This window comes from Typopeltis vanoorti, chromosome 8 (assembly GCF_054136105.1).
Source record: "Typopeltis vanoorti isolate ZY-2024b chromosome 8, IOZ_Tvanoo_1.0, whole genome shotgun sequence".
Taxonomy (NCBI): Eukaryota; Metazoa; Arthropoda; class Arachnida; order Uropygi; family Thelyphonidae; genus Typopeltis; species Typopeltis vanoorti.
In genome coordinates this window covers 118956313-118980256 of record NC_143556.1, presented here as the reverse complement: position 1 = coordinate 118980256, position 23944 = coordinate 118956313, and the positions used below count along the sequence as shown (strand labels likewise).

At 35.8% G+C, this 23944-nt stretch overlaps 1 protein-coding gene across 1 annotated transcript in view; it reads left to right on the top strand.

Moving 5' to 3' along the window:
* LOC150104315 (ciliogenesis and planar polarity effector 2-like) overlaps nt 1-23944 on the top strand; it is a 204512-nt gene that overhangs the window by 129735 nt on the left and 50833 nt on the right. The window contains exon 5 of the mRNA XM_090396292.1: nt 7939-8078. Within this exon, the coding sequence (XP_090252418.1) occupies nt 7939-8078 (140 nt within the window). The remainder of the gene's footprint in view (nt 1-7938; nt 8079-23944) is intronic.

The window sequence follows — 23944 nt, the reverse complement described above, 5'->3', positions numbered from 1 at the left end:
TCCAATAAGGGAAATTCTACAATCGTTATGAACCAAGAGGAGTACAATAGAAAAACGAAACAACTCCTTAAAGACTCCTCCACTTATAATATCATAGATTGGGATCCTACAAAATCCCAAAAGGGGAAAAAAGTGTATAAATTATTAAAAAAAGTTACACCCTGCCCCAAAGAAATTACCAAAAAACTTAAACCTTATCATGTCTAAACACCTCAGATATTCCCAGTCCCTAAAATTCACAAACACGATACCCCTTCATCCAGTAGTAGATAACATACACAGCCCCATCTACAAACGGGATGAACATTTATCCAAATCGCTTTCCTCCCTTACAGGCAACTCTCCCTCCCATCTATTAAAAATTCTTTGTACCTTTAAAACATTAATAGAAAATTTAACTCTGACAGATTCTGACATCATGGTCAGTTTTGATATCACCTCACTTTTCACTAATGTACATTTAACAGAGACCCTTAACCTTATTAAGCCACATTTTCTCCTTGACATAACTGAATTATTCAGATTTACCATATATGAAGGTTATATCCTATGGAAAGGAAAAATATACAAACAGCTACACAGCCTTTGAAACAGGCTCAGGAACCTTTCCAACACCTATTTAGCTAATGGTTACAGCCTATATCAAACAGATACATGCCCCCTCCCCCATATCCATACACCCAACACACAGGATCACAGCAAAACCATTCCCATTCCATATGTAAGGAACATCAGATAAAATTACCAAAGTTCACTGAATACGATCTCCATACTACTTTCAAACCTTTCATTCCACTATCTATTTTTGTCTATTTTCCTAAAGATTGACTACATCTTCTTGAACATCCAGGAGTGTATAAAGTTCCTTGTGCCTTCAGTTTAGTCTACTTTAGACAGAACTGGTAGATCAATTAATATTCACATTGAAGAACATAAAACTTACATCTGAGATCGTCTGTATGGAGTCGGAATTGGCAGACTGTACTCTGGATACTCCTTCACATAGGATCAGATGAAGAAAAACTTCTATATTACATAGAAATTATTACAGGTCTGAGAAGCTATTCTTAGAATCAGCTGTGAAGCATTCTCCCAACCTCTACAAGTATGGTTGTATTAATTTACCAAAGATCTGGAGGCTATCATCTTAAGACCTAATAGGTGGACTTCTCTAAATTAACTTTATAGTTATCCAACCCATAGAGGGTGCCATGTAAAGACATCAGGTGTCAGTTACAATTTAAACTGTTTCTACAATTACTTAGTTTAGTGCTGTGTGCCTGTCACAATTAACATTTTGTTCTTATGATGCTGGGTAGAAAACCAGAGAAATATTAGTTAGTTCAATAAATGTATTCCCCCCCCCCCCTCCTTGGTGTTGGTTATACTGTTAAGCTTCATTATGAATAATAACAACAACTAAGCCTTTCTTTGCATAATTTTTGCAAAGAAAGGTTTAGTTGTTGTTCAAAAATTTTCTTTTGCAGCTCCTGCTTATCCATTCTGCAATCTAATATTTCTTCTTTTATTGATAACTCCAAAAGAAACTGCTGGGTCAGGTAGAACTGATCTTTCCATTTCTTTCTATCCTGACATTCTTCTCATGAAACTGTTCTAGCTCAGGTTGCTTTTTTTCAAAATCTCCTCTTATCTGGTCTCCTGACTATTTCCACAGTCTTGGTCCCCCCCCAGTTTTCATTTTATAGTCTTAACCACTTCAAGAGAATTCACAAACATTTCTTCAGCAAACTAGTCCCAAAATATTTCCAATGTCCACAATTTTTATTCTGTGCTTCCTTGTTTTCTTTGCCAATGTTGTCCTCAAAACCTTTTCCATTCATTGTATTTTGTCTTTTTTAGTTACTCTCCATGTCTGCTACATAAGACAAAATTGGAAAGAAAAAAAAAGTATTTTCTGTTAATCAGAAGCTCACACTTCAGTGGGACCTCATTGTCTCACAGTAGACTACCACTATTAATAAAGCTTTGAAATCTTTCTCAGTATCTCTTAATCTAAACTCCCATCACTAGAAAGTTCTCCTCCCAAATATTTGAAGTTTATCCTATTTTTCAACTACTTGCTCATCGTTTTTAACACCATGAAATTTCTATATTTTCTCTTTGATTTAAAACCATGCTCTCTTCTTATTATTATTAATATATAAGAAGTTCTGCATCATTTGATTTTCCCATTTTCTTCTAGAGAAGGAAGAGTTATTTGGATGTATTCAACAGAAGAGCTACAGTGCTTATCCTGAATATGTGCATTTGTAAAAACAGCTGTATCTCCTTTTTAGTCATTAACATCTGGGACAATATTCATTACTGCAATGAACAGCAATGGAGATTACGCACCTCCTTGTCATCAGTGTAAACCACTTGAAATTACCAGCTTTAGTTTTCATGTAGCGCTTACAATTAACACATTGCCTGTCATTTGTGTATTTCTTGAATAATTATTTAATAACAATACACATTACATTAATTACTAATAAACATTGCTAATGTAAAAGAGGCCAAGAATAAATGTAAATTGAAATATTTAGAGCATTAAAGATTTATGTATTGAAATTAGGCTAGCTTATTTAAAATATTTCATGGCTTATACATATAACAAAAATATCTATATTTCATCCAACATTTACATGGGCATCATCATCATCGAGACAGACCTTTAACTACATTCAAAACATGAATCACAATATGAGTCATAAAGCATGCGTATACTAGCTTGTGTCTCAGCTGAAGTATATAATTACTATTATCCGTTGGAGTTCAAAGGAATCATTGGAAAAGTTGCGTAGATAAAAAATAATTTTAAATAATAATTTAAAAAAGTATGAACAGTTAATAGTGATCACTTCCCGAAACTTAAAAGATTGGCATGCAGTCGGAGCAGTTGAAGTTCAGACAATTTTGTAGCTTTCACATGTTTCAAGGAAAAGATGATCAAATTTGAACTTAATGAAATGAAGTTTTGTCTGGTTCCAAAGAACTCTGTACTTATTGTCAATAGAATGAGAAGCATTACCAGACTTGTAGGGTTCCAAACATGTAATATAGTCTTGATGTTCTTCTGATCAATGCAGGGTACCTGACAAGACACCTGGTAATTATGGTAATGCATCCTTTGTAGATGGTAAGAAGGAAGACAGTTTCTGAGGTGGTTTGAATTAAGTGTATGGATTGAATTTGCAAAGAATAAGTGCTGTTTGTTTGGAGGTTCCTTTAAGATAGGGTATTGACATTCTTTTCACATCAGATTGTAGTCTGGTAGAACAGCAGTAATTTTTTTAATGGTAGCTTTATTGTTTCAAGTTGTTTTTAATTTTATTCATCTCATCTAACAAAAGGGAATTAGAAGAGCAGATCATTTGAGCTCTAATACAAGACTCTTGTTGAAGAATGATGGTGTGAGGACAAGTGAATGTATCTGCCCATAAAGGATGGTTTCTGATAAACTGAAAATACAACATGACCTGTGAGATTTCAAATTATTAAAGAATCCAAAAAGGATACAGATGGTTATTGGATTCACATTCAACAGTGAACTTGATACAGGAGTACAAGAATTTTTTTATATATAATTATTAAACCTTTTTATTAATCTACGCAACTTTTACAATTGTTTCTTTGATCTCTAATATTGTAATCACATATTTCAGCTGCAACCAAGACACTAACTAGCACAGTAATCATGGCAGACCATTTCTGAAAATGAAACTAATTTTCTACAGTGCATGGAAGAATTTCAGATGCACATTGCAAGAAAATACTGAAGAAAAGTGTGAATAATAATATTTCAGTGAAGTTTTTAGTAGATATCTACTTCTGGACAGAGGCACGTGTTGGCAGTCATATTGTCAAACATTGAGCGAAGAACTCAGATGTGACTCATGCAATCTGCCTAATGTCATTCATGTTTCTTTCATCAGCATCAAAGAGAGGATGCTAAGAAAAAAACAGCTGGAGAGACAAGGTTAACTTAGTATTCAGGGGAGAGATAAATTCAAAATTATGGAATAATATGGTTCTAAAATTTTTACATAAATTTGAAGAATAAAACAGATTCTTTATTTAAGAAGTGCATGAACATACTGAATGGCAACTGATATGCACAGTCATGCCATAAATCCTGTTACAACTTCCTCACACCTCATGCTGCCCACAAATCATTGTCACTTTTGCATACCATTTGAAATGTAATATAGCTTGTATTTGTACATGTGTGTGTGTGTGTGTACTCCAGGTGATGACCTTAATATGAAGGTCGAAACATTGGAAAATTAAAATAATTATTCCTAACACAGTTGTAGTCTCTCTCCATAATTTACCAAAATGAATGTTTTGAATGTAGTTAATGGTCTGTCACCCTAACAATGTCCACGTGAGCCCAGTTCCATTTGTGTCGCTGTTCACAGTCAGCATTCACCTGTTTATCAGTAGAGAGAGAGAGAGTTGTCTTGCTGTACAGGTTAACATTCAGTAAGGAGGTTATGAGAACTGTGTAGCTGTAATAGCACTTCACAAGGTTGGAATGCGGCCACCTGTTATTTTTATCATCATAATCATCAATGGTACCTATCAGGAAACATCAAGGGGAGTTCAGGTTACTATGATAGCACTACATGATTAAGTTTGGATTATTATTAATCCACAGTTTTCCTCCAAATTAGCCTATCACTTGTGAACACTCCAATATTGTCATATCTAACATTTTGTTCTTCTAAGACACTTCTGACTGAATCAATCCACCCAGACTGAGGTCTTCCTCTGGGTGTCTTTCCTGCCATCTTGGCATCAAACACCAGTTTTGCTAACCTTTCTTCACCCATTCTTTTTAAGTGGCCATACCACCTTAGTAAGCTCTGCTTACACATTCTTGAATGCTAATAATGTCAAGTTCCTTTCTAATATCTTCATTTTTAATATGATTCTGTTATTGATGCCCTCGATTCACTTCCCTAATTTTTCTCAGAACCCACATATCTGTGGTCTCTGGTTTCTGATCAAGTGCTTTATTTCTAACCCAACCATAACTTAAAACTTTAACTCAGATCCATAACTTAAAACTGGTTTGAACACTGCGAGTTTGGTGTTTTGGCTAATTTCTCTCTTATTTCATTTATATTTATTCAGCTGACTATCCACCATACCAGCATTACTATTCTGTTGTGTATTTCCAAATTTAACCTGCAATCTTCACTCTGCCTAAATAGCTGAAATATTTTACTTGTTCTATAAAATCTCTGTCATTCAGAATGCTGCTGAAGTTTTCTATGTTCCTACCCATTTTCATAGTTTTAGTATTTTTATTGCTGATTTTCATGCCAAATTTGTTACAACTGTTATTCAATTTATTTAGAGAGTCATGGAGACCTGATGTGTTTAGGAGTACATCATCTGCATAAAGCAAAGAGCTCAGTTTGTTCAATTCTTCTGCAAGTTCGATATCCTTTCCATTAATATTTCTTATGCCGATGGTTTCTGTCTTACAGTGGGGCCTTACGAGGGTGGTCTGAAAAGTTCTCGGCTTTGACCATAGATGGCAACACTATTGGCAAGATTTTTTTTTTCTAAGTTGTTACATCTGTCATAAGCATCCATGTGAAATTGCAAGTCATTCTATTGTCTGTAGTCTGTTTTATACAGCTGTCTGAAGCAAAAGTGTTGTCTGTATCCCTTGAAATGGATAAAATTGAGTATCGTGTGGTTATAAAATTCTTTCTAAAAGAAGGTTTAACGCCAAAAGAAATTCATTCAAAGTTCATAAAAGTTTATGGGCACTCTTGAACTTCATTTATGACAATTAAGAAATGGGCTGCCATGCTTAAATGTGGCTGTACCAGTCTTGAAGATGATCCCTGTGAAGGATGTCCAAAAAGTGTAACAACACCAGAAATCATTCATTAAGTGCATGATATGTTATTGGATGACTGGTGAGTCAAAGTGCATGAAATTGCTGAGACTATAGGCATTTCAAAAGAATGTGTAGGATATATTTTGTATGAAGAATTGCAAATGAAAAAGCTTTGCGCAAGATGGGTGCCACACTTGCTCACAGCAGATCAAAATCGCACTCATGTGAAAATCTCTGAACAGTGCTTGGAGCATTTTAACAAGAATAAAACTGATTTTGTGCATCAATTTATTACTATGGATGAGACTTGCATTGACCATTACACACTAGAATCCAAACAGCAGTCAAAACAGTGGACAGAAGCTGGTTGCTCAGTGCCAAAGAAGACAAAGTTGGTTCCATAAGCAGGAAAGGTCATGGCATCAGTGTTTTGGGATGCTAAAGGCATTTTGTTTATTAATTATCTTGAAATGGGTAAAAGAATAACCAGGGAATATTATTCCGATCTTTTAACCAGACTAGACAAAAAAATTAGTGAAAAGACCTGGTTTGCAGAAGGAAATCTTTCATCAGGACAATGCATCCGCTCACAGAGGTGCTTTTGGCAATGGAAAAATTAAGGGACCTGCTATGAATTGTTGGAACATCCACCCTATTCCCCAGATTTGGCTCCCTCTGACTTCTATCTCTTCCCAAAACCAAAACTCTTCCTTGCTGGTCAGTGTTTTTCTTCGAATCAAGAGGTGATTACAACTGTAGAGGGGTATTTTGAAGATCTTACTGAGAACCACTACAGAAATGGGATAATGACACTGGAGCATTGCTGGAATAAATGTATTAGTCTTCAGGGAGATTATGTTGCAAAATAAAAAAAATTTTGAAATTATAAATTCGTTTTTTCATTGTTAGGCCGAGAACTTTGCAGATCACCCTTATATTTAATCAGGCTATGCCCCAGCTGACATGAAATCTCATCATGTTGTACCATCATATGCATTTGTGGTTTAAGAGAGTAAAACGTATAATTTGGTTGGATAAGTCCCAAATTGCCAGCCTATCCTTGTTTGTTCATTTGTTCAGTACCCAGCAGATACCTACTAACGGGGTGCACCATGTCAAGGTGAGGATTATACATTTAGTCAGAAGTCTTAGTCGGTTCTCTGCAAAGACAGTGATGTGGAGGTCTCCTCCCAGTTATTTGACTTTGACTTTTAAGCAACCCTCTGTTATGATATCACTTGTTATTTTCGGCACTCTAAAAAAAAAAAAAAAAAAAAAAAACACCTGGGATCAGTAGGATGTTTGTATATCAGACTAATGACCATTATGACGATACAGAAACATATCTGATCACCAACGAACAGGTCAGCCAAGCTGTTTTAGAATGCAGCATCTTGTGGGGGCTGTGAAGGCATGCCTCCACTGTAATCTTGTGAGAATGCAGAAAATGTTTTTGCTAGAGATGAACATTTCACAGAGGATGATGTCATATGTACTAACTGATAAAATTGGGGTTGAAAGCCTATCATCGTTCTACTGGACACCACTACTTACTCAGCAGAGAGTGATAAAAGCAAAGGCATTTCTCTGCTCCGGCAGTACATTTTCACCATTTCACCATGAACAACAGTCACAGAAATATCCTCTTCACTGATGAGATGAAGTGACTCTTCAATTATCATTGAAGAGTCACTTAATCCAAAATGATCAGGTATATGCTCCTGATGGTCGTACAGCACAAGCCGTTAGCACCCTGGATTCAGAGTGGTTATCATCCTGCATCAGTGATGGTTTTGGTGGGGGTGATATATATGATTTAGCACTCTAGGCCCAACGTTTGTTGCCTTTCTTCAACCTCATTTGCCCAGTGTTAATGCTTGCATGCACGCACATATCATTAGTTTTTGGGACCTCTAAGGAATATGTTAGGAATTTGATTTTGATGTGTATTTGGGTTATGACTAGGTTATCCTTCCTTTGAAAATTCACTCTCCTAATTTTCATCTTGTGATGATTCAGTTCTTGTATCATTTATTATTAACAGAAATGTTTTCTGTTTGTATTTTTTGCTCTTTTAGGGTTGTCCTGATCAAGTTGATGCTGTATTGTTATTATTCTCATACAAAGAAAGAGAAAATTTCAACTCACTTCCAGAATTGATGGAATCTTTTAAGAAACCTACTGTTAGTAAACCATGTTTTATTATTGTTGGAATTGGGTAAGATTACAGCAGGAACACTTTTGTTTGGTAGTATTTTGTTTTGATTTTAAATGAGGAGTTTATATATATATATATATATATATAATAAATCAAATTAATTAGAATTATATTTTCTACTCACTACTTTTGAACAGCAAATTGCATCACACATATTACCCCCCCCCCCAAAAAAAAATAATAAATAAAAGCATTAAAGAATGAACCTACTCTTCAAAAAAGTTTTCTTCTCTCTTTATGAGGAGTCTGATATACCTTGGCCAAAAATATGTTCTGTACATTTAATTCCACTGAATACCATCTGTATACACATGTGTATGCATGCATGTTATAATTATTACCAATATAATTATCATTTTGATCACATCTTTACATTTCTTTGCTATAAAAGTATGAAACGTCATATCTGTAAAGCATTATATTTGCGTATTAGCATACACAGATATAATGCTTTCTTCTTTCTCATCCATCAGATGATGAGTTTAGCCCCCTATAAACAAATCTTTGCCATCCATTGGCCATTTCTGTCATCCCTCTGAAGCTAGATAATTGTGACCAATGCAAAGACTTCAGCAAAGTTCTTTTTGGTCTGCCTCTTGATTGTCTTCCTCCATTCAAGACTATATTTTATCATCTTTGAAAAAACATTCTCTGGAGGTGTACAAACTAACAACAGCCAGATTATCATAACAAAAGCAGACAAAGGCAATGCTACTGTGGTGATGGACACAACAGCATATGAAAACAAAATGCACACATTGTTGCAAGATCAGTCAACCTACAAAATTATAGATCGCAATCCCACCAACACACAAAAGAATAAGGCACGAAAATTATTGAAAAAAGTCACTTCCTGGCCCAAAGACACAGTTAACAAACTCAAGCCCTTCCATGTTAAAACACCTAGGATCTATGGAGCACCAAAAATTCACAAACAAGATACACTCTTATGCCCAATTGTGGACAGTATAAATAGTCCCACATACAAACTGGCTAGACATTTAGCGAAGCTACTAGCCACTCTCACAAACAATTCTCCCTCCTCTGTCAAAAATTCAGCCCACCTAAAAAGCATCTTACAACACCTTACCCTAAAAAGCTCAGACTTAATAATAAGCTCTGACATCACCTCACTATTCACAAATGTACCACTAATAGAAACCCTCAATCTACTGAAGTCACACTTTCCCCCTGATATATTTGAACTATTCAAATTCACAATACATGCAGGATATTTCACATGGAAAGGGAAAATATACAAACAAATAGATGAGAGACAGCCATGGGCTCCCCCCCCCCCAGCCAACTTTTACATGGAACACCTGGAAAAACTAGCAATCAATACAGCCACTCCCAAAACAACACTTTGGCTACGCTATGTTGACGATGTGCTTGCTATTTGGCTACATGGCCCAGAGAAATTGGAAACATTCTTAGCGCATTTAAATAGCCAACATCCAAAAACCCACTTTACAATGGAACTGGAAGCTAATAACTGTCTGCCCTTCCTGGATACACTTATCACACGTCTTCCAGATGGTTCCTTATCATTTTCAGTTTTTAGAAAACCCACACATACAGGGAGATACTTACACAAACAATCACACTATCATCCTTCTCAACAATATGGCATTTTAAAAACGTTAACCCATAGAGCGAGAGCAATCTGTTCCAGTGACAATGCTCTTGCTGCTGAACTGGCTCACTTATGCCACACCTTCTTGGCCAATGGCTATAATCCACATAAGATAAACAAAATACTAAACACTCCTAAGAAACCCCTCCCACCATCCACCACAGAGAACTACAACAAAACAGTCACCATCATATACATTAAAGGCACATCCGATAAGATTTCAAGAATTCTTAATAAACATAAACTACACACTACATTCAGACCATGTAGCAAATTAGCAAACCTTATCCACTCACCCAAGGACAGCATTCCCCCTTTATCACATCCAGGAGTCTACCAAGTACCCTGCTCATGTAATCAAGCCTACTACGGTCAAACAGGAAGAACTGCGAACATCTGCATCAGCGAACACAAAAGATACACCCGGAATTATCACTATGGCAAGTCGGGCCTAGCAGACCATGCTCTCGATACCTCTGCACACAGGATCAACTGGAAAAACACAAAAGTACTACACAGAAGCTCTTACAAGTCAGAGAGATTGTTCTTAGAGGCGACAGAAGCCCTGAAACACACTCCAAATCTCAACAAATATGGCTGTATTAACTTGCCTAAGATCTGGGAGACAATCATCTTAAGAAAAAACTAGTTTTTTTTTTTTTTTTAGGACTCTAGTCTTATGTGATAGCTACAGTTTTTTTTTTTTTTTTCAGATAGAGGGCGCCAAATATCAGGACTCTAGTCTTTATGTTGCTGCTACAATTTTGTTTAACTAGTCCATTGATTACACCATGTTGTTATAGTCTCGCGTATTGTGACAAACTTTGTTTTTGTGCTCTGAAGATGCTGGTTATAACACCAGCGAAATATCAGCAATAAGTTAATAAATTAATTATTTACTTAGTTTCTGTGTTCTAATATATACCGTTAAAAAATAAACAACATGTTCGACGAACACATAAGTCTGTCCACACATTTATCTTAATTGCTGTTTAATAATTATAGATATGATATCTTCTCTATAGTGTAATTCATATTTGACTTACTCAGTTGTTTTGTTCTGACCAATGAGTTTTATTTTATTTTTTTCTTAAGCATTTCATTTCGAATGCTCTGCTTTTCCTTATGTCTTTTTGATCTGGTGTCCATGTCTCAGTTCCATACATTGCTGTAGGTTTAATAATAGTTTTATAGAGTTTTAGTTTGAGGCTTTTTTTGAAATCCTTTTATTTTTCAATATTTTGTTTCATTTATTCATATTAGACCATCCTTTGTTTAATCTATATTTTACTGTTTCTGTGTTGTTGAGGTTGTGAGTAACGAGACTGCCAAAGTATGTAAATTGCTTTGCTTGTTTAATGTTATAATGCTTTATACAAAAAAAAATAATAATAATAAAATAAAATAAATAAAAAATAACTACCTCTTCTTTCATTTGATTAGCATTGGCTATCCACTGTTCACTGCTCTAAACCTCAGTTTTCAATACAAAATTATCCTTAAATTCCTTACTTTTGCCATTTTTTTGATATTGTTTATTACTACCCTTTGCTTACCAAGACATTCAATACGGAGTGTGTTTGAGGATATTTTTCATTAATGAGCTGCATTAACAATTTGTTTAATGTGTGTAAATATTAAATTTATTTTTTATTTTCTTCTCATTTCATCTCTTTTTTTCAGGTGGAAATAGATCACATTATTATCATTATTATCCAAAGACCCCATGGAATCAGAGGCTCATAAGAGGTCCCTTTTGTCATACACATATAAACATCATACTGTGCCTTAAACACATTCATCTCTGCAGACACTATTACTCTCAGGTAGTGCATTCCAATCATTCATGGATTCAGCTCTCCATGCAAAAAACCTGTTTCGAACTTCCTTGCTCACACCCTCCTTATACAGCTTCCAGGGATGACCTCTTGTTCTCCCCCAATCTCCCACCATTTTAAGAAAAACCTGTTCAGCGTTAATCCTATAACAACCCCTTACCGACTTGTATGTTTCTATCATATTACCCCTCTTCCTCCTATCTACTAGACTCTGCAAATTGCATCGTCTCAACCTTTCTTCATATTCAACATTTCAGAGATCAGAAATTTTTATTATTTTAAATATTTTAGTCAATTGACTCTGGATTCTCTCCAACACCACCTCATCCTTTTGAAAACCAGGTGACCAAATCTTTGCACAGTAGTCTGTATATGACATAATCAGAGTCTTATACAATGCAACCAGAATCTCCTTACTTCTATAAGCCAGTGTCCTCTGCATCGTTGCTAGAGTTTGTCATGTTGTCCTCACAATTTTGGTAATATTTCCTCTAAATTTTAGATGCTTATCTACCATCACCCCAAGATCTCTTATTTCCTCCACTTCCAACAATATATCTCCACCAAGAGTAAATTCTACATACCACCTTTGTTTTTGAAATTTTAAAACCTTCCATTTTGCAACATTGAACTGGCATTCCCTCTCCCATGTCCATTCACCCAGTCTATTCAAGTCTTCTTGCAAGGCCATAACATCTGCTCTAATTCTCATAGTTCATCCCAACTTTGCATCAATTGCAAACAACTGAATAACCCTATTCAAATCTTCCCCAATATCATTAACATACAAGTTGAACAGCAATGGCATTAAAACACATCCCTGAGGCATAGTGCTAGTGACTTTCCTCTTCTGGGATATTGTTTCCCCATACACAACTTGTTGATACCTATCAGACAGCCAATCTCCAATCCAGTAATATCCAACCCAGTCCACTCTAGTTTGACTATCAACTTATCATGCAGCAATCTGTCAAAAGCTTTTGCAAAGCTTACTACTGTGTATCCATCTCCCATGTCTAATGCTGCTGTCACCCTTTTGTAATAAGTAAGTAAAATACTAAAACATAACTTCCCTTTAGCAAATCCATGCTGTCCATCAAAGATAACACCATTGTTGTCAACCCAATTCTGGCTCCTGATTCTCACCAGCCTCTCCAACACTAATCACTATATCTGACACACAGATTTGATGCTTGCATTCTGTTATATCCTTTAGGAAGCAGTACAATCTAGCCTTCCTTCCACTCCTTTGGAACTTGACCGAAGTTCCAAAGGAGTGGAAGGAAGTTATATCATATTAACCATCCAACTGGCCATGATATGTATGCACGTCAAGGTTACTATGGATGCGAAGTGCATATTAAAACTGTAATATCATTGATATTACATTGAAATACACAATGGATACAAAGTGTAGAGGAGTGATGTATTTTATCCATTTTGACAGCGACCTGGTTAAACAAATATATCAAGGGCAGATGTAAACACTCTGATACATTTCTTCAAAATATGTAGTGATATATCATCAAGTTCTACCGCCTTATTAACATCATTCTTAATTCCCAATACACCTCTTCCTCACTCACCGGTCTCTCCTCATTGTCCACTGTTCATGAACTCACCATGATATCGCATTCATAAGAATGAAAGACCTTTGTGAAGCTCTGATTAGATATTTGAACTTTATCTTCTACAGCAGCATCTCCAGTTAATGCCATCCGGCATTGACTTTGAAACTCACCAAACCAACTCACCGCCTCCTTCTTCATCCTATCTACTTCTGTCCTTTTGAACAGTTTCCTTCACTCTACCTTACTCAGAGATTACAAACCTCAGCTGTTCAAGCAAAATGTGAACAGATTCCTACTTTCTTCTATTCCTCTTGCTCACATATGGCCCTAATGTGCTCTAGGTCTGGTGTTGCCTTTCATGTATGGATCAGATAAAATCTTACCATAATCACTCCTTTATTTTTGCTGGCTACATATTGAAAGAACTCCCTAGGATTTCTTCATTACCTAACTGCTGCATTAACTAACTAGACTTTTGCTGTTCTTACCAACTCCTGTTATGTTGCCTATGTAATGTCGTTTATCTGTATTGCATACTTAATCTCTTCATTCACCCATTTCACACCTACCTTATTTACCCTTCTGATCCTCAGAATACATTTAGACATTGCATCAACTACATAATTCTTGAATATCACCCAAAGTTGATCTCCTTTCCACCCAACTCTCATTCCATGCTACAGTTTCAAGCTGTCTCCTGAGCTTTCATAATCTCCAGCCTTGTAGTTCCACATATATCCTTTCCTCACAGATGTCCTCACATGGTGGGTAACCACCCAGGTAATCATTCCATGGTCACTCTCACCAACTAGAGTGAGATTTGTCATCTCAGTTATCATGACATCCTCTAATGAGGTGGTCAAATCCAAGACCCTCAAAATTTGTGTGCAAGTTTTTTTCTTTCACTTTATTCTTTGTACTTCTAATGGAATTGATTATTACATACTTCCCAAGGTGGTTGTCCCTCAAAAACTCAAGAAATTAATTTTCTTTATTTCCAGTTGCTATCTTGTCATTCCAGTCTTCATTACCATAATTACAATCACCCATAATGATCCATTTGCTTGGTTAATTTGCTTACACATTTCCTGGTCACTACCTTCTACATTACCAGGTCTACAGCAACATGCATTGAAGTATTTCATTTTATTCACTTCTAATCTCACACCGTACTGCTTCAAAACTACTACTACTACTATTTCCCCCTTGTAGCTCTCTACCTTGTATGAACATAACTTTTTCTATCATCAATAGCATTCCACCTCCCTTTTTATGCTTTCTATCTTCACCAAATACATCATGCCTTTCCAACTCAATTCGTGTGAGGATGTCCTCATCACACCATGTCTGACTTATTCCAACAGATTGTGGGTGAATGAACTTTTATGGAATTAGGATTGATTTGCAGTGTTTGGTTTAGGTTTATAAACTGTTTGGCAAGTTTTTTCTTTCACTTTATTCTTTGTACTTTTAATGGAATTGATTATTACCACTCCTGTTATGTTGTCTCTGTAATGTCTTTTATCTGTATTGCATACTTAATCTCTTCATTCATCCATTTCACATCTACCTTATTTATCCTTCTGATCCTCAGAATACATCACAGATCAAAACAGAATGGCATCAACAGCAAAATCATTCCATTAGACAATTCATAAGTTAAATATACTGAGTAGAGTAAATTTCTCTATGATAGCTCATTGTTAAGAGTCTGGTATTCCTGCTTAGAGAAATGTTAAACAGTAATATGCTGATATGACAAATAGGAGCATTTAAGAAGGTATGGGTTTGTAGTAAATGTGATATTTAGATCGAAAAACTTCATTGAAAGAGAGTAGTAATTAATAATAAACAATGTCTAACAAAGGATTGTTCTTACAATCACTTTGTTTTATGATTGTAAAAACAAATGTTTTGATTAGACAGAATGTGAGAGTGGTTATCAGATTATCTGGGATATTGAGATAACAGTATAGTAGAAACTGTAGTCAGCATGCCACCCAAGTATGATACTGAAAAACAACAGAAAAACATAATAATGACTAGAGCCAACAGGGGTAACACTACTGTGCTCATCAATGTTAGTGATTATAATTGGAAAATGAATATGTTACTCAGAGACTGCACTAGTTATGGACTGCTAGATTATCATCCTATTCATTCTCAAAAGAAAACATTAAAAAGGCTTCTAAAGATGTCACTTCTTAGCCTCCTGAAATAGTTAAAAAACGTAAAGTGTTTATACCTTTCTACCCCTCCCCCTCTTCCAGATATGCAGATTACCTAAAATTCATAAATTTACTAATCTTCTCTGTACCATAATAGTTGCTACCGACTTCCCCTCTGTTAAGTTAGCCATACAATTAGTTAAATCTTTAACCTTGCTCACTGATCATATACTTCATTTAATGTTAAATATTCCATTTATTTCAAATCTTTAATTCAAAATTCAGTTTAAAATAATAATGATATCAAAGTCAACTTCAACCTCTTTATTTAATATTATCTCCCTTTTGATACTTTAACTTTACTGAAAATTGCTCTCTTTCTGATATCATTGATCTTTACAATTTTGTGATCCATGCTGGTTACTTCTCTTTGAAGAATACCATATATAAACAAATAGAGAATACATCCCTGGGCTTCCCTCCCTCCCCAGTCATTTTCTGTATGGGACATTATGAAAAACATGCTCTTGATATTGCCTTCTCAAACCCCTCTGGCTGATATATATATATATATATATATATATATATATATTTTGTTGATGTGGGTTCTCCTTTTGTCCACATGACTTTTGTCCACATGACTCCTTTTGTCCACATGGGCTCTCCTTTTGTCCACATTTCCTTCTCTGCATGTGGACTTTTGTCCACATGCAGAGAAGGAAAGAGTAGACACTACTCTTTCCTTCTCTGCCTCAACACCACAGAATCCAGTTCACTATACAGAAAGAATTGCCTGTCTGGATATACTAGTTATACTTCTTTCCAGTGGCACTCTTTTTTACTCGGTTTACAGAAAACCCACCCACACAAATAGATATATACACTTTTTTTTTCACACTAGAGGTCATGCCTCCTCAAGGGCTCACTTTAGTAAGTATGGGCTTGGCAAACCTGCAGTACCTGATGCTGGACCATGTCTTACTTCATGTAATATACATCTGTTATTATCTGTAGACTGGTCTCTACCCCTTTTTTTTTCTTTTCTTCTTCTTTCTCCCCCCCCCCCCCCCCAATTCTATTAGAGTATTTGAGGGCTAGGAATGAATCTTTCCTATTTTGCTATTTCATTTCACCTTATGTGGAAAGGGCCTCTGTAACCCTACCACTTTCTTCTTGCAGTGACTTCACTCCAAAATGCTAATATGGTTGTGCCTTATAATACATCTCATGCTGCATCAGCTGTTATGCAGAATAATCAGAGCCCACTTAGGGCTTAGGCAGAGGGTCCTGTTCAAGAAGTATATTACAGTCTCCAACAAAAGCCAGTGATATTGTAGATGAGCAACACAGAAGGTATAGGATTAATCTTAGAAGGGAATTTTATAGGCACACAGTTTTTTTTTATATTTTTATATTGGGCCCATATACAGGAGGTTGACTGGTCAACCTGTAGTATGTTAGTACCGTATATGGGTGGTGGATTGCGAAAGGAGAAACTTGTTTACGTTTGATTTGAATGCCTGTATGTTGTATTCCTTGGGAAATACGTCTGGGGGAAGACTGTTCCTCATTACTGCAATAGCAGGGATGAATGAGGAGGAAAAGAAACTTGTTCTGTGAGTTTCAAGGTGTACTGTGAAAGGATGTCAGGTGGTAGCTGTACATGTTCCAATAGGCTTAGTACAGAGCGGGGGAATTATTGATGCTCTTTTAGATGAACATTTCCCATGGAAATATTTATAGAATATACAGATTGCAGAGACTAAGCATCTATGTGAAAATGGGGGGGGGGTGAGTTGGTGAGGGATGGGTCATTTATTAGTCTTGTTACTCTCCTCTGTATTGAATCAAGCATTTTTAGGGAGCTTTTTGGAGCCCCACTCCAGATGTGAGCGCGGTATTCGAGAGCTGAGCTGGATGTGTATAGTGTGAACAGCTGTTTAGAGGTGAAGTATCATCTTGAGTGAAAGTGAAAACCTAGTTTTTTGGAAGCTGAGGATGCAAGGGTTGTGATGTGTTTATGCCAGGAAAGGCTTGATGTCAAGGTAATTCCGAGAAGAGAAATTTCATCTTGTCCGAGAATTTGAGTGTTATCGAAAGCAATGCTGAGGGAAAATGGTTCTTTTTTGTGAGAAATAAGACAGAACTGGGTTTTACTACCATTGAAGTCGACAAGGTTATCTGAGCCCCATTGGCAGATGGTTTGGAGGTCAGAATTAAGGGCAGTGGTGGTTGATGTTCTGTGGGTTGAGGTGAGTTGTGTAGAGTAGGATTTGTCAAATGAAAGGGAGGAATATAATGTGCTGTCATCTGCAAAACTGTGTATTGGATTAGAGGTCAAATGAAGGGTTGGTGAGAGAACTGAACCTTGTGGGACCCCAGCATTAGTTGGATGGTGAGAGAATAGGGAGCCATCTACCATCACACATATTGTGCATCCAGACAGGAAGCTGGTAATCCATCTGCAGAAGTCCTGGGGCAGTAGATCTCCCCAGGACAACAGGAGATCTACTCTCCCCATGAGAGTAGATCTCCTGTTGAATGGCTTTGATGGAATCCGTACTTTTGGTTACTTAATAGCCTGGTACTTTCAAGGTAGATTAGGAGTTGAGAGTTGATGATTTTCTCCATTACTTTAGATAGGACTGAAGTGAGTGAGATAGGGCAGTAGTTAGATGGCAGTAATTTGTTGCCCTTTTTAGGAATGGGTTGAATATTGGCCAGTTTCCAGGTTTTGGGATTATACCAGTGGAGTAAGAGAGTGTGTACAGGTGACATAGGATAGGGGTTAGTTCCGATGCACAGACCTTCAGGATAATTGGAGGAATGCCGTCAGGGCCAGGAGACTTTTTTTGTGTCTAATTTAGACAACAGGTTTGTGATATCTTTTTGGCAAAAGGATACAGGGGGCATTGAATGTTGGGCATTTGGAATGATTGGAGTGCATTTGCCATTGTCAGTTATGTGTGCATTGGAGGCAAAGTGTGATGCTAGGGGATTAGCTTTTTCTATGGGTGATGTTGCAATTGAGCCATCTGGATATGATAGAGATGGGAATAGTGTAGGGCAAAAGTTATCTTGGCAAGAGACTAAAAGGCACGGCTGCCATTTGGACAGGCTGCAAGCTTCCTGCTTTTGGCCTGTTCAAACAGTTTCTGTCTACAGATGGTTACGCTTGAGATTGTCTAAAGAGATGGATAGGTATAAAATTGACATCCTGAGAATTACAGAGACCAGATGAAATGGAGAAGGTCACTTCAAAAGACAGGATGGTAAGAACTAGTTGTTTACTCAGGTGGTGACTCAAAGCATCATGGGGTAGTTGTGATACTGAAGACAGCTCAGGCCTTCTTGGTTATAACCCTGTTAATGATGGGATATTTTCTATTAGGCTTAAGGCTCAGTCTACCAATGTATCAATCATGGTAGTTTATGCATTCCACATGGATAGGCCCTGAAGAAGAGAATGAGGAATTCTATGAAAACTTACAGACTGTTTTGGACTATCTTCCAAGGAGAGACATACTTTACATCTTAGGCCACTTAAATGCAAAAGTGGGAAAGAGTATAAAAGTTAAGCCAGAGTCTGGCATGCTTAGTCTGGATGAACATAACACCATGGCGAAAGACTCTTGGAATTTACCCATACTAACAGATTAGCTATTACCAATACCTGCTTCCAGAAACACCCACAATGGTCCTATACTTGGATAACATTGATAGGTCAAGCACCAGATTGATTATATCCTGCTCTCCAGCAGTGGAAAAGTCGAGCATCTCTGATGTGCATACTTGTCTTGGAGCAGATTATGCTACAGACCATGAGCTTTATAAGAGCCAAAGTAAGATTCCAAAAACTTCAAAGTCAGGCATATCCCACTAGATTGGATGTTAGAGTAATTCCTAGTGGATTCACAGAAGAAACATCAACTCGGTTGAATGATTTTTTGGAGACAAATGAGAAGAACTCACCAGAAATGCTTTGGGAAGGAATCAAGGTGATAATGCAGGATACAGACAAGAAGTATCTCATCCCAATAAGAAGACCAAGAGACCCATGGATATCAGATTCAACATGGGAACTAATCATAATAAGGCATTTGGAAAAATAAAGAGACCTAAGGACTGAAGAACATGAGAGATTACATAGAGAAGTCAGAAGAGCCATCAAGCAGGAGAAGGAAAAGTTCTAATAAATGTGAAGAGTTAAGTTACAGATGAGGAGGCACAATTATAAAAGGATGTTTATTTTAGTTCGTGATCTAAAGTGCAAGTTTAAGCCCAAATTGAATGTCATCAGACAGGAATGAAGCATTGCTAACAGAAGAATTGAAAATAAAAAACAGATGGAAAGAATACTGCGAGGAATCAATAGAGTGGATAAAGAAAATATGGGGGATCCCTCTCACCAGGAAAATTCCTATTTGTAACCTCCTCCACTTAGGCATGAAGTTGAAAGAGCAGTTAAGCAGCTTAACAGCAATGAGGCCCCAGGTGTAGTGGAATCCCAGCAGAGTAAATTAAGACCACAGGGGATAAGGTGATAAGATTGTTTCATAGATTGATTACAAGGATATGGGAGACAGGATAATGGCCTAGAGACTGGAAGAAGTCAGTTTTCATACCACTACATAAGAAGGGAGATATGAAAACTTGCAAGAACTATTAGTTTAATTTAGAAGTCATTTAATGAAGATCATTCTAAATAGGATTGAGGACAAAGTTGAAGTAGAAATGCCCAAGGAACAAGCAGGTTTTAGGAAAGGTAAGGGCACCAGAGATCAGATCCTTTCCTTAGACAGATCATAGAAAAATATAAAAAATTCAGACCCCCCCCCCCCTCTGGTAATGTGTTTCTTAGACTGAAGCTTTCTCTAAAGCTTTTGACTGTGTACAGCTAGGCCCTCATTTATACTTTTGGAGGCCTGAGGCGCAACATCATTATGAGGACTCAAAAATAAGCATTTTTTTAGTTTATTGAAAATAAAATTCAACATTTCCATAATAACTCATTTTAATAACACAATACAACATTGGTATACATATTTACATTTTAAAAAAAGTCTAAAAATAAATCAGTTCAAATTTAAATAAAAAAATTAATAACTAAAAGTTTTTTTTTCTGGCTTTGGTTTTAGCAAATATATCTATAATGTCATCATAATTAATCGAATCCATTACATATGATTCAATGCATAATAACGACAGGTCACTTGTTTTATTTTGGTGTAAATTGCGTCTTAAATAATTTTTTATTCATTTCAACATTGAAAATGAGCTTTCAGCCCTTACATTTGAAATAGGCATCGTCAAAAATATTTTTAAAATTGTTTCTACATTTGGAAAAGTAGACCTTAACCCATCGTTTATAAATTTGTACATATTTTTAATTGAAGAATTTTCTTCCTTTATCATTATTAAAAATTGCTTAACTTCATCAGTAAATTTTTCTGGATCAATATCAGTCCCATAAGTTTATAAAATTTTATTAATACTAGTCTTCTACTTGTCTTGATCTATATCTTTCTTCAAAAAAATGTCAAACATATCTAATATGTCTAAATAGCTTTTTGTTCTTTCATTAATTTCCAAAATTAGCTTATGTTCAATGCGAAATTTTCTTTCCCATGTAATATAATCTCAGATTGTGAAACTTTGTCACTCATTTTTTTTTCGTTTTTTAACTCTTTCCTTTTCATCTTTAAATTTTGTCTCATCTGTTAATAAATTTGCTTCTTCATTTACAGCAGCAAAACTATTTCTTATATCTAAAATAAAACCAACTAAAGACTGTAACAAATTATTAGCTAAAAACAAATCCATATAAAATAAAAAATACAAAAATAGAAACAGTAGCATCTTGGTTTTGTTAAAATAAACGAGTAACAGTAAAATAAGAATAACAAATTAATTGAAAAATATATTTTTACCGACTGCAACAACTACTTGAACGATATAATTAGGTATATACACTTCTATACAATATACTGCTTTACAATACTAGCCAAATAACGGTAACTAAATTATCAGTTTAATTATTGTTATTTGGAATTTCCTTTACTGTTATACGATATTTGACCCTATAATAAAATTAGTTTAATCCTTTATCCAAGTGTGCGCAAACAAAGTTTGCACCTGAAAGTATCTTCAGGACTGGGGTAAGGTGGTACAACACCAGGGCAACTCGTTGCAAAGGTGGAGCAAGCTACCAATACTCTAACCAAGTGAAAAATAAACTTTCATCATCTTTCTCTAAATCCAGAGTAATTTATTAAAAAAGGGTGGCACACCATTTGGCAACTCCTATAGGTAGAGATGACCTGCTAATGCTTTGGCCTGGTATCTCCACTTGGGCCTGGCTCCCACTGAAGAGACCTCAATAAAGGTCGAAACTAGTCTGGGTAGTGGCCCTTCCCTTAATGCATAACATTAGACATATCCGCAAGGAGATTGGTAACTTGCTCCACCTTTGCAATGAGTTGCCCTGGTGTTATACCACCTTACCCCAGTCCTGAAGATACTTTCAGGCGCAAACTTTGTTTGCGCACACTTGGATAAAGGATTAAACTAATTTTATTATACTCTAACCAAGTGAAAAATAAACTTTCAAGATATTTTACCCTTTTTTGGTGCACAATTTATTTATTGTGTCTCTTCCCAAAAATAAAAACAAATTTCACATGTATACAATAAATATTAATATTAAAAATCTCTTGGTAATGTTAAACCAGCAACGTTGTAAGTCATTTAATATAAATAAATGACTAACTTATATCGATGGATTATAAATAATTATGCAACTTCTACGATACTTTATATTTAATATTAAATTTTCTAAATAGTATAAAATATTTTAATGTAATTCTAAATATATATATTATTCACACTTTTAAATATTCCATGTAATTGAATCATAATTAATTTAAAGAAATATGTAATTAAAATCTTTCTGTGAAAGATTTCTTACCATACCTTTTAATATTTGTGAAAAATATTAAATTATAAAATATAAAATATTGAAAAACAAGTGTACCTTAATGGAGAAAGAATTGAGGAAGTCAGCAAGTTTGAGTTCCTTCGATCCATTATTGTGAAGAATTGCTGTTCAGATGACGTCAGATGAAGATTCGGAATTGCTAAAACAACAGTCAGAGACTTGTCTAAAACTGGAAGGATGGATCTGTCTCTACAGGAACAAAGTTGAGGATTTTGGATTCGGTTGTTTTTCATTAATAAGAAGTATGGGAAGAGGATGGATACGAAAGTGAGGAAGTGATTATAGTAGAGAAAAGTGATGCAGTGCAAAATGGTGAGGATGATAAGAATATAAATGAAAATCAGAGTCAAGATCAGGAAAATGGGGATGGTCCAAACGAAGAGAGAAGTGCACTATAGCAAAGATAGAGAGAGAGAGAAAGAGTGATTGTGTTGATGGAATGGCCTCAAAGAGCAGAGAACTGTTATGCTTATATACTAATGTACGAAGTATCAAACACAAAGAGGCTGAGTTTGTAGCATTGTTTGAATCAGTATGCCCAAAGATAATTGGCATAAGTGAAACTTGGTTGACTACGGATTACATAATGTTAGGAATTAAAATGGTAGGATATAGAATTTTATTTTCTGAAAGGATAGGAAGATCAAGAGAGGAGTGGAGGGGGAAGTATTGTTATACCAATAACAATACTCCAGTAGCAGAGGAATTGTCCCTCGAGAATTGAAGTGGAAAATAGTAGTACATGTGAAGATTTTGAAGCTGTTTGGTGTAAAGTTGAGATCAATAGAGAATAGTATATCTAATCGGATGCTGTTATAGGCCAGGGAATGTGGAGAGTATTGATTGTGAAATGTTTATACCAATTTTTTGGGCAAGTAAAAGGAAGATGATCCTAATGGGAGATCTTAATTATAGGAATGTCGGTTAGAAAGAAGAGATAGTGTATGTATAGTAACAAGGAGAGGGAATTCGTTGAGTTTCTACAGGATAACTATCCAAAGCAGCATGTAATGGCAGCAACATCTGGTTTATTGGTGTTAGATTTAGTGATGTCCTCACAGGATGTGGTTGTGAATGAGGTATCAACACTGTCACCTGTTGATGAAAGTGATCATGAGACATAGTTTTGGAAGGTAGTCAAACAGGAAAAAGTAGTTATCAAGAAGATCTACATGTGGAACTATAAGGTGGGTAATTATTAGAAGCTCTGTAGTCAGCTAGCATCAATACATTGGATTCAAGAATTGTGTAGAAAAGATGTTGACAGTGCATGGAGAAATGATAAGGCAGTATCTAACACTAGCAATGTATAGCTGCATACCAAGAGTTAAGCGAATAAATAGAGTAGGAGTGAGATGGATGAACAGTCAAATCAAGCAAGCAGTGTTACAAAAAAAAAGTTGATATGATGGAAACGCAAGACAGTTTGCAGTTAACATATGCATGAAAATAACAGGTGCATGACAGAAAAGTGACAAGCATCGTTAAAAAAGCAAAAGTAGAATATGAGGGAGACTGGCCAGTCAGGTCAAAGCTAATCCAAGGGAATTTTTCTGATATGTGGCAAGCAAGCGAAAAATTAATTATGGCAGGTTGATGCTGTGGTAGCAGAGTAACCATAGTAAATGATATAGTGGAATTATTTAACAAGCACTT